Raw genomic sequence first — 12355 nt, forward strand, 5'->3', positions numbered from 1 at the left:
ATGGCAAACTCCTTCCTGCCTGTACCTTTCATGCAGCAGATGTCCAGGTGTCCACGTGCCACCTACCAGAACCTGTGGGTATGTCATAACGGAGCAGGGACAAATGAAAGCTGCAGATAGAATTAAGATTGTTCATTTGATGATCTCAAGTTAAAGAGATCATCCTGGATCATCCCAGACTCAGGTAATAACAAGGTCCTTAAAAGCAGGAGGGGAAAACAATGTTACCGGAAGGTTGCAGTGTGACACAGACTTGGCCGACTGGTATGGGCTTTGCACTTGGGAGGAAAGGAGGCCATGAACCAAGGAAAGTGGCAACATCTTAGAGCCAGAAAAATGCATAGACATCTACATGCTGGAAAAGGCATGGAAACCTCAGCAAGAATCGAAATCCCAAGGACTCTTTAGCCCGGTGACACCTGCTGTTGACTTCTGTCTGCAGAATGTTACATTTCTACGTCTTTGTCGCAAATTAGAGCAATTTGTTACAGCAACAAAGAGAAAACAAACACACTCCCTCTTAACATAAGATTATTATCCTAATTATTCTATCACTGTGGAGAGACATCATGATCAAGGCTACTTATAAAAGGAAACATTTAATTGGGGAGCTTGCTTACAGTTTTAGAGGGTGAATCCATGACCATCATAGTGGGACGGCAAGCAAGCAGGCATGGCGCTGAAGCGGCTGGAAGTTCACATCCTCGTCCAAAGGCTGAAAGGGGAGAGGAGACTAGGACTGGCTTGGGTTTTTGAAACCTCAAAGCCTCCCCCAACCCAGTGATGTACCTCCTCCAACAAGATAACACCCCCTAATCCTTCCTAAACAGTCCACCAACTGGGAACCAGACCCTCAAACATACCAGTCTATGAGGGCCTTTCTCATTGGACCCCACCAACCGATGCACTGCCATCCTTGTCTCTGTCAATCAATGGCCTCCATGACACTACTCTCTGTTAGGATTATAACTTCCTTTCTGAGGCAAATTTGCCAACTAAATCGCCTAGCTTGTTAGAAGTGCTTACAGGGTGGACCGTCTGGGGCAAAGGCTGCCTAGGAGTGCGAGAGGTGTATGAGAGTGTTTCTGATTACAAATGACAAATCTCTTCTGAGCTATTCAAGCACAGTGGGGGATTATTAGCAGGGAAACTCAAGGGTCTCATAGAACAATAGGAAGGAACGCTTCAGGCTCGCAGTGAGATCAAGTGAGATCACATCACCCAGGCTCATTCCTAGATGAGTGTTGGCCCCATTCTCCACCCACACCGCTGCACGTGATCACCACAACTCCCAAGATTTTCACGCATTCATCACTCAGAGAATCTGAACTTCCTGGTTCAGGTCTTGGAAAGAATAAGCTTGATTGATGCTCAACCCTCCTCCAACCAACTCTTCGAAGGTAACACAATCACGTTGTAAAACAGCTCCCTCTCCCCACCCCCCACCCGACCCAGTGCCGGAAATGGGGTGACCATTTAGAGGGGGGGAGCATTTCCTAACAACTACAGCTAAATCTTCACTGCAGAGGGGAGACAAGGACAGAAGAAAAGTGGTGTTTGATGCCCCAGACCGAGGAGCTAGGTGAACATTTCAACACAGGTCCTAGGGGACTCTGCCCTGGGGAGTGGGTATCAAGCTTTCCAAGGGGTGTGCCAACTTGTAACATGTTGTTTTAGCATCCATTGTTACAGCCACTGGCATTCATGACCTGGCCATGCAGTCCTGTGGGGGAAAGCGAACTCACATGGCATATGAGCTTTAAAACTTTTATTTTTCAAAAAATTGTGGGTGTGTGGGTACGTCATGCTAGAGTTAGAAGAAGCTGTGAGCTTCCGAGTATGAGTGTTTGGAACCAATCTTGGGTCTTCCGCAAAAACAGTAGTCAAGGTCCTCTTAACTGCTGACTCACCTCTCCAGGACCTGGTTAAAAGTTAAAACTTTTTTTTAAAAATCAGATGTATTTATGTGTGTGAAAAGTTACACATGAGGGGTGGAGGTCAGAGGCCAGCTCTTGAGAGTCAGCTAAGTCTTTCCACATACAACTTCTACAACCATCTTCTAAAAAATTCCTCTTCTAGAAATGTGCCTTGACCGTCAGGCAGCTGCTCTAACATGAGTGAAGGTCTTTGTTTCAGTGGGTGTAGCAGGGGGGTGTGCTCCCCACAAGCTGGACTTTACAAAGTAATTTACATATGTAGATATTATCTACCTGTTACAGAAAACTAACCATAACCTTACTGTCGAGAGATACTGTTGACAGTTTGAGTGGCAGCTGTCTCTATGGTATCTAGTGGTTCCATTGTTTCTTCTACTTAGACTTCATCTACTTCCTTGATTGTTACTTGGGAATGAAATAGGTGTGGACTGTGATTGGGACCATCAGTCACCATTGCAAGTGGTGACTAAGGAGAGAGCTGTGGAAAGTGTGGTTGGGATTCAGTGAGCTTCTAGCTGGTCTGAGTTGCTCCAGAATCCAGTTACTCATCACTCTGCTAGTCTGTCTACAGGAAAATATTTGCCTGCAACTCACCTGTCAAGTACTAGGTTTAAGATCAGGAGCTATGGGGAAGCAAATAGCAAATGGGGGAGCTCTGTTGCTGGGTCCATTTTCTTCTGGATGGAAGGCCACTAAGGAATTGGAGACGAGTATTTGGGCCTTGTGGCCAGCATCAATGATTTCATTGCTCCAAGGACAAAATTGTGGTAACACAGAAAACTGAGGTTAGACGGTTGTAAACTGTGACAATGGAACCCACCTTAGGCCTTTTAATGATGCCTGCCTCTCAAATTCCTTCCCTGAGGAAGACAGCATTTACCCCTCCTCCTGAAGTCCAACCCCAAAGCAAGGTGTGTTCCCATCGGAGTTCATTCTGGGAGGCCCTGCGCTTGTCATGCTTACAGATAGGACAGTGGGTGAGAGGTTACAGGCAGGAGCATGGGTAGCATTGAAGGAGCCACACTGCAAGGAAGGTCTGCTCAACCTAGCATGGATTCTATTTCCATAGGCTCCTCTATAGACTCCCCTATGGCCATGTAGATGGATACCCTGCTCCCTCTCCTTCTCTGTTTATGCACTCTAGCTCTCCCTGAAGCCAAGGGCACTGAGAGCATTGCACAAAACTGGCTAGGAGAAAGGGGTGGACATTTGGGTGAGGGTCCCAAGACCCTCCCCAGCCCTTCCTCCAATGAAGAAGTCCCCAGTCAACAAATCTGGCTGGGATGATCTTTTGTGATCTTTTGTAGGAAGGTACAAATGAGAGCAGTTTCACTCAGAAGTACACACACACACACACACACACACACACACACACACACACACACACACACACACAGAGAGAGAGAGAGAGAGAGAGAGAGAGAGAGAGAGAGAGAGAGAGAGACATCATAATTCAAACAGGATAGAAGATAGTTTTATTCTCGAGCCAAGTATGAATGGCCATAGCCTGGAAACACAGATTTAGATTATCCCAAATTCCAAGCATTGACCTGGAAGAAGTTTTTATAGAAATAGAATAAGAAAAGTCATAAATCAAGGTGCTTTTCAAATACACTGGTGTAAACATTGAGTGGGCCACTGTAGCACTGTGGAAAACCTCGCCTTAAGCCTCAGCTGTGATTCGATGACTTTTAACTTTTTGGTTGGTGGGAAATTAGGGTGTTGTTAATAGACTCCAAAAGGTTTTAACTGTACCCAGGGTTTTAGGTTTTAATGTAGAGGGGAGCAAAGAATCATTATGTAGTGAGCTAAAAAAAAAAAAAAAGCCTAAGATAAATTGTAATTAGTTTCTGGATCTACAACATTCTCAACTCTAGAGTCATTTAAGTTTTTGCAGGCAGTTTCTACCCAGGGATTATTCACAGACGATAGTCTTGTACAAAAACATCACTGGGCTATTTTAAAACGAGTTTTAAATCCCCACTAAGTCAATAAAACAAACCCCAAGCTTCCCAAGCCCTCACCAACAATGTTGACCCAGTTTCTAGAGGAAGCATGACATTCAGTGTGGACTATGAATCATACCGCCAGGGTTTATCTGCATTTCCCATGTATCCTGACACTATTTTCGTTTTTTGAAACTAAGGATTAAGGCAGTGCCTCCCACACAGGACCTCTGTGAAGCTCAGCTGGGGTGTGGTGTCCAGTCCCTCTTCACCGTGCCCCATGTTATGTAAGGAGTAGCACCAAGCAACTGGGCCTTGTATCTAATGTTCTCTGTCTTAAAACAGCTCTCACCTCCATGGAACTAAAAGGGAGGAAGAGATTAAGTTTATTCCTGGGCCAAATTTGAATAACCATATCCAGGATTGCCCTAAAAGATGTTCCATAGATGTGGGTTCATGAGATTTTTTTTAAATCAAAGAATAAATACATTGGTGGGTTTAGTAGGTAGGGGGATAAAACTAATTTATTCTGGTAAAACTATTCTGCTAAGAATATATTTCAAAGGTTCTGACGGCCCTAAGAATGGTAGGTGAGGCAGGACTGTGGATAATGGAGGCTTTCAAAGGGATGACAAAGAATACAACGGTGACTTAACTCTGCAACATTTCAACTCTCCCAGTTATTCAGTTCTAATCAGCCACTCAGGCTTGTAGTACCCTCAGAACTGGGTGGATGCTGTTTTCCTAGGGAATTAATTTACCATAAATGTTATTATGTCTACGTGTCAGGGGAAGGGTCTTCAGATAAATGTGTAATTTTAACAAAGAGCTCATCACAATAATTTTCAAATTCCATCTCGTGTCTCCTTTAAAGTTTTTTTTTAAGGATATTAAATATCATTTTGGTGAAGCTGTTTCTTTCACAGAATTCCATTTTTTCCTCTCTACAATCAAATTACTAATAGGAGATAGTAAATATAGATAGGGAAATATTGTATCCAATATCTTTTAAATTTTTAAACAATTTATTTTTCATGTGCAGTGATGTTTTGCCTGCATGTTTGTCTACATGAGGGTGTCGGATTCCTTAGAACTGGAGTTGCAGACAATTGCGAGCTGCCATGCGGGTGCTGGGAATTGAATCTGGGTTCTCTGGGAAAGCAGCCAGTGTCTTAACCCTTGAGCCATCTCTCCAGTCCTCAATATAGTATCTTATTAGATACTTGCTAATAAACTATGATAGAAGACATTCATCCAATTTCTGAAAAAAAGGGGGTACAATTTCAAATTATATCATTTTAGGGGTAAAGAATCTTCTGTAAGATCCCTCACATAACCTCTTATGCCCCTCCAGCACCCCACTTCTCTGAGAGGAAAACTTTGGAAATATCTATGCTGACCTGTCTTTCTTTTTCACCTCCCCCTTCATTTGTCTAACATACATCATCCATCAGTCTTGCTGCTCCCTAAGGTCGCCCATCCCCTTTACGAAGCATTTGATGGCAGTGACCCACTCTCATTCTCTATGTGCATCTCTAGGTGACTTTTACCACCCACCCCACACACGCCCCAAGAGAAGCTGGGCTGGCTTCTCTGCCTGTACTTCCCTGGGAACTCATCTACTTTGACTTAAAACCACCCACTTACTGTTATGGTTAATGCCAATTTGACAGGATCTAGAATTGCCAAGGAGACAGGCCTTGGGGCACACCCACGAGGGATCACCTAGGTAGGGTAGGGATCCATACCTTGCCTGTGGTACTCTTTGAGGGGATGGGGTCTCGGACTGCATAGACCGGACAACTCGAGCTGAGGATAAGTCTTAGTCATTCTCTGCTTCCTGACTGGGGGAAAATGTATCCATCTGCCTCAAACCTCTGTAGCCAAGACGTCCTTGCTATGGACTGCATACCTGACTATGAGCCCGAATAAACCCTTTGGCCCTCAAGTTGTTTTTGTTATGGTATTTAATGGCAGCAACGAGTCAAATATATATCTACCAAGAATCCTCAAACGTAGAGCCACACCTCTTGAGTGGCAGACACATGTAAACACTTTTTGATACTCTGTGGAAAACAAAAATGTTCACGTCACCAAATCTGTTCTTCCCACTGCTCTGATGACGTCAGTCAGAAGCACAATGCTATTGTCAGGTGGAGCTGCAGAAGGCTGTCTGTCCAATAACCACAGGTTTATCCAGAAGGGAAACAAACCCAGGCACTTATTATTTGCCCAGAGCAAAGCAATCAGAGTTTGAAGTCATTCTCAGGGATGCTCGTAAGGTGTCACTGAACCAAGGAGGCCAAATGTCAGGTCACAGAAGCAGAATCATAGAGAGTCACCTGTGTTTATGCTATTGAGGTCACTGAGCTGCGGCCATGAAGACATAGATTGTCTCTGTATCTGCATGGAGTGACGTCAGTTCTGTGCTTCACTACAGTGATGGCATTGGATGAGGACGGCCTCCCAGCAGAGAGGCAAGTGATGTACGGTCTGACAGTTCCTCTAAGGACTGAATGACCACTTTCCCACATCCCAGGAGAGATACCAAGGCTTTCGGCCAAGATCTGCTTCAGTGCTGAGTCCTGCCTGTGTGGAACATACACATGGGGTGGAGTATCTGATTCAGCCCTTGTTTTTATCCCTGTATTCAAATCAACAGGAAACCCTTGTGATTCCCCTCTAAACTGCTCTGACTCCACAGCTACCGTGGACTTAAGCCCACCCCACCCACTGAGATCAGTATGCATCTGTTTGCTCTCTTATGATCTGAGCCCTCTTTAATGGCCCGGCCAACTTTCAGAAATGCAAATCTGATCCTTATTTGGTCCAAGCTTCCAACAAAAATGTCAGGAGCATTCTCTTCCACGTCAAAAGATTTGTTTCGTCTTTTGCTCTTAACCACCGCCTGTAAAGCCTCCATGAACTGCACCTAACACCCCCCCTAAAATCATCTCCTACAAGGCTTTCCCTCACCCCTGACATTTCGGTTCCTCAGTCTTTTTCTTCTCAAAACATTTCTTTCCCTGCCTCAAGATCCTAGGACATCTTCTCTTCATTGCCTACGACATGCTCTGCTAGGCTCTCCCACCTGCTCCATTAACACCCAGAACATACGTCTCCCAAGAAAAGAAGCCTCCTGACCTGGGGAAAGCCTGGACTTGTTACCTGGCCCTATCACTCTGTGTAACTGGCCTGTGATTTTTTTTTTTTTTTTAACGTATATGTTTGTGGTGGTTGGAATGAGAATGGCCTCCACGGGCTCCTATGTTTGAGTATCTGGCCCCCCAGTTGGTATAACTGTTTGGAAGGATTGGGATGTGTACCCTTGTTAGAAGAGCTGTGTCACTAGGGGTAGCTTTGAAGTTTCAAGAGCCCATGCCATGTCATAGTGCTGTCTGCCTCACGTGTGAATGAGATGGGAGTTCTCTGTGGTACATGAACCCCTGATATACCTTTTCTTGTGTACATTGTCTTGGTCATGGTGTCTCTTCACAGCAACAGAAAAATAATTACGACAGAAGTTGGTGCTGCGGCAGGCCTGACCACACTGCCTTTTGGAGGAACATGGATTAGGAAAGTGAATGCTGTTGAGCTGGGCCATCTAGGCAGGAGCTTGGAAGACAGAGTAGTGCTGAGAGCACTGGGGGCTGTGGTGGCTCCAGTTCCAGAAGCATCAGAGGCAGCAGCTGGGCTAGAGACAGTCCTGTGATCTTTTGGCAAAGACTATGACTGACTGCTTTTTGCCCTTGTTCTAGGGATCTGCCTTAGGCGAAACTGCAGAGCTCTAGTCTAATTTCATTGGCACAGGAGATTTCAAGACAGCCTATCACCCTTATGCAGGTCTACAGTGAACAAGATCCAAACAAGACAAAGGACACAGTGTTCATGCAGTCTGAGGGAGAAAGAACGATGTTAGGTCTCCAGATGGGACGAAACGCTGAGGTGCCATTGACACACCGAAGCAGGCGCTCGATGCCGGCTCTCCTAGTACCTCCCAGTCCCTACCTGCTTCAGAGAACGGCTAGCAGGAATGCATCCCCCACCCCAATTAAAGCAAATCTTTATGTTTTCTTACCTTCACAGCTGATTTAAGGAAATACTTAACACCAAGAGTCACACTGCCTGCCCCATTACGAAGCAATGATAGGCAAATACGATTAATTGTAAAAATGTTTATTCACAATCCTTGAAAGGTTACCATTCCTTCAGAAAATTCTTTATGAACAAAAAGCCAAGAAAATTACAACAGTAGCTTATGCCAAACCAAAAATATACATCTGATGTAATATAAACCTTAGAAAGCATGAACACAGGCAATGTGAACAGAGTGCCTTTAAATTATTTCCATGACACACCTACAATTTAAATCTTAAGATAGATATAAATAATAGCATAACCTAATGCATATTTACATATCAAAGTATATTTATTTGTATGAGATTTAAAAATGACAAAATTATAGATGTCATCGTATAGCAGTTCAAATATTGAAAGGGCCACATAAGTTTTCACGCACAGCAAGAACTTGACTATTTCTACCTGACCGCCCTGTACTGCTGAAAGCATGCACCATCGCTGCTGAGGAGAGGAAAACAGCAAGGGAGACAGAATGCCGTGTGCTTCCCAAAGTGACACTCAGTCCTCAGCCAAAGCAAGGAACGCAGTTAGGAAACACTTCCCAGCCCTGGCCTTCTCTACAGATTCAGACATGGGTCTTTAATACGCCGCCATTTTAGTTCCATCCCACACAGCGCCTTGCACTACAAGGCGAAGGAAAGGGTAATACAATGGGACCTTTCATATCAGAAAGGAGGTTATATACTTTGAAATACCCGTATTTTAATGTCTTCTTAAATCACTCACAGAATATGTTCTGTGTAAAAATCTTTCAAAGATCACTCACTGGAAATATAGAATTTTTAAAAAATGAAAGTGAAAACTTAAAATCTCAATTTAAAGCCAATATAATGGCATGTGAAAGGAAGTAAAAATTTTAAATATATATTTTTATGTATTAGTTTTCATTATTACCAACTCAAAGTGTCCAAACTCTGGAAGCATCTTTAATCCTGTCACCAGATTGAGTGAAGCAGGGCTTAGGATGTGTGTGTGTGTGTGTGTGTGTGTGTGTGTGTGTGTGTGTGTGTGCGCGTGTGTGCCCGCACATCAGTATGCTTGGGTCATCTCCAATTCCTGCTGTCTACAAGATAAGAAGAGTAAAAGCAACCAAAGGAGCCTCTGCTGGAAGGGTCTGCCTTCCTGGGATCCCCCCACCTCCTCATGCTGCCTGTACATATGCTGAACTAACAAAAACACTTTTAGATTGTTATAGGAAGATAGGCTGAGTAAAGCGGTCAGAGGAAAACGAATGCAGACTTAAGATGCAGAACTTGACGGGGTGAACAGAAAGGCATGAGTGTTTGATATGTCAGAATCACTGAGTCAGTCCTGGGACGCAGAAGGCAGATGCTGCGCTCACACCAACTGGAGCACTCAGCTGTCCCTCCAGGAAAACAAGCATCTGTCACGTGGTATTTTGCTGCCCTCACAAAGAGCCCTGGCGTGCCACCTGTACATTCTAGCTGATTGTTAACATTTGGTGAGTAAGGTCACAGCTTCACCCTACCGGATCTGCTGATCTGTATCAGACTGCTTGATGGCGGACTCCGACAGTTCCAACACAGGATTCACAAACCCCGCGTACTCAGAATTGCCATTGTCGTCCATCTCGGCACTGACAAAGTCGTTCTCCCACTCCAGCCCGTTGGAGTCATCGGAGGCGGACGTGGGGTTGCTGCCCTTCTTGCTGCTGCACTTCAGCGCTGCCCGCAGGATGTCTTCCTCTGTCTTGGAGCGCTCTCTCATGGGCAGCATCCTATTCATTCCTGCCATTGTAAGAACATTGAAAGAAAGCCCAGTAAGACTGAATGCCAGCTAAGCCAGGGTTTCTGACTTTGATCCCAGCACTCAGGAGGCAGAGGTAGGTGGGTCTGTAAGTCTGAGGTCAGCCTGGTCTACAAAGAGAGTTCCAGGCTGTCCAAACCTGCCTGGAAAAACAGACAAACAAAGTGCCAGCTTAATAATATGACTGCTCTTGTTTGACTCTCAGGTTTGCTTTGTAAATTATCCCATGGCGCCTGTCCTGTGAGTGAGGCTTAAGGGAAAAAACCTGAGGTGTGATCTCCACATATCACACCGTTGAGAAAACAAACAAAAACTTGCGACACTGATTTCCTGATAAGAAAAAACTTCTGAAGGCCCTCAAATGAAACACAACGGAGACCAGAGTTCACTGCTACAGGTCTCATAAGGCCATTTGGTGTCTGCCCAGGTCCTTTCCCAGCAGATGGCTGCTGCATTTCCTGGGGAAAGGCGAAGACCAAACTACAGAGATGACAAGGGCTTTTCCAGGAACTCCCAGGTCCCTGCCACGTTGCACTTACGTCCAGTACGCTGGCCAGCCCTGTGAGGCTGCGTACAGCACTATCATCCGCTCCGTTTACAGTGAAAGAAACTGCAGCCGAGAGGTGCGTGTCAGCCACGTCACAGCTATGAAGCAGAGCCTGAACCCCAGGGCTCCCTGTGGGCTGGGCCAGTCTCAGGCTCACGGGCTAACCAAGGCAGGATTTTAATTTACCTAGTCTGGCCCCAAAGTCTGTGTTCTTGTGATGGCTTGGATCTCTACTACAATAGAGTACAGATGTTTCACGGTTCTAGATTTAGTATAAATTGTTAGTAACATGAGTCTCAAAAATCTTGAAGTAGACGGAGGGGACAAAGGACAGTGACTTCTAAATTTCTAAATACAAATTGACATTGGTAAAAGAACTAAAATCTAGGATGGGCAGAGGTTATAGGGAATAGGGGACACAATCGACTTTATTTTCTGACCTTAAAGAATCAGATCTCACAGGAAAGGAAGGAAAAGGAGTATTCTATCTCTACCACTGTTGCCTGTTACTCCCAAAAAAATTACAAAGACTCAACTCAATAAAGTAAGTTGTTATACTAGATGAGGGCATACTCATAAAAAAAATGAGCAGGATTGGGGGAATGGATGGCTCAGCTGGTGACCTGTTTGCCAGACAAATAGGAGAACGTCAGCAGCCATGCAGGCCTAGTGAGCCTGCAAGTGTAATCGGAGAGCTCAAGAGCAGAGACAAGGCGCTCTGACAGCCAGCTCTGACAGCCAGCTCTGACAGCCAGCTAGCATAAGCAGTGAGCCAGTTCCCAGAGACAAGACAGACAGCGCCAGAGCACTTGAGGCAGACCCCGCCTCCACATGCATGCAATACACACATGATATGCACGCGCGCGCGCGCGCGCGCACACACACACACACACACACACATATACACACAGATATTGTGGGCTGAGAAGTCACATGCCTATGTGTTTGTATAGAATAGAATGGACCTGTTTCCTTGGACTGAAATTTCTCTAAAGGAAGCTGCAATTGTGTATCAACCAAAAAGGTTTTCCGGGGATTCTTTCTTCCGCCCACTCTAGTAGAACGACTTTGCTAATGAGCTGCGTGATGACCAGGACAGTCTTATCTATGACTATGACGAGCACATGTACATGACAGAGTAAGTACAAACGAACAGGAGACTGGGAACCAAACCTACACCAAGGTAACTGCAGGACTAGGGAAGGAGACACCAGGAAGATCTCACGAGCTAACGGAGCCCATCATAAACGGAGCTGTTCACGTTCCCTGCCCGTCTTTTAATTGACAAAACAAATGAGCATGCTTACAGGATATCTAGGATCCATTTCATCGCAGCATCCTATGAACTGTGCACAGCTTGCTGGCTCCCTCAGTTCTGTACTCCAGGTCTTTCTTACATTGTGTACTTTTAACATGCAGTGGTGTTGGAAACAAGTCAATATTTTGGCTACAATTCTGAGGATGTGTGTGTGCCATGCCCTGTACTGGGTGTTTTATATATTTAATGCCAACCATTTTCATTTCCCTCAAATAGTTTTCTTTATTGTTTCTTTCTCATGTATTGAAGAGCAAACCCAGGTCTCTGCACACGGTAGGCAAACACTCTCCCTTTGAGCTACATCACTGTCCCTAGCCAAATACAGGTTAGTAATGCATGAACATTATATAAAACATGAAAAATTACTCTTTATTCCTGCCTCTTGGGGATGAAAACCATTGCATGATAGATTACATAGCTATGCAAGCGTTAGAGCTCAGAACACCAAGCAGCTAAAATTCAAACATTATCCAAACAACAGGTTCCGGTCTATAAATGCCTGAAGAGCTAAACTGTTCATTTACAGTGAATCACACATTAGCTGACTTACTTAAAAATTACTTACATTTTTATGTTTTTTGGAATTAAGAAAGCAAATACTAATTTTAAAAATGTTTTTCTAACCTAACGCATGAAGTTTTCCACTTGAAGGATTCTGTCTCCTCTTGAGCAGTTTAAAGTCATTTTCTAAACAACTGAT

General features: G+C 44.6%; 1 protein-coding gene across 2 annotated transcripts in view; it reads right to left on the reverse strand.

Moving 5' to 3' along the window:
• Positions 1-8043: 8043 nt before the first annotated feature.
• Ap1ar (adaptor-related protein complex 1 associated regulatory protein) overlaps positions 8044-12355 on the reverse strand; it is a 32529-nt gene continuing 28217 nt past the window's right edge. For both annotated transcript variants that reach the window (NM_001437973.1, NM_001437972.1), the window contains 1 exon segment: positions 8044-9771. In NM_001437973.1, the coding sequence (NP_001424902.1) occupies positions 9509-9771 (263 nt within the window). In that variant the 3' untranslated portion in view covers positions 8044-9508.

This window comes from Rattus norvegicus, chromosome 2, assembly GCF_021556685.1.
Source record: "Rattus norvegicus strain SHRSP/BbbUtx chromosome 2, alternate assembly SHRSP_T2T, whole genome shotgun sequence".
NCBI lineage: Eukaryota > Metazoa > Chordata > Mammalia > Rodentia > Muridae > Rattus > Rattus norvegicus.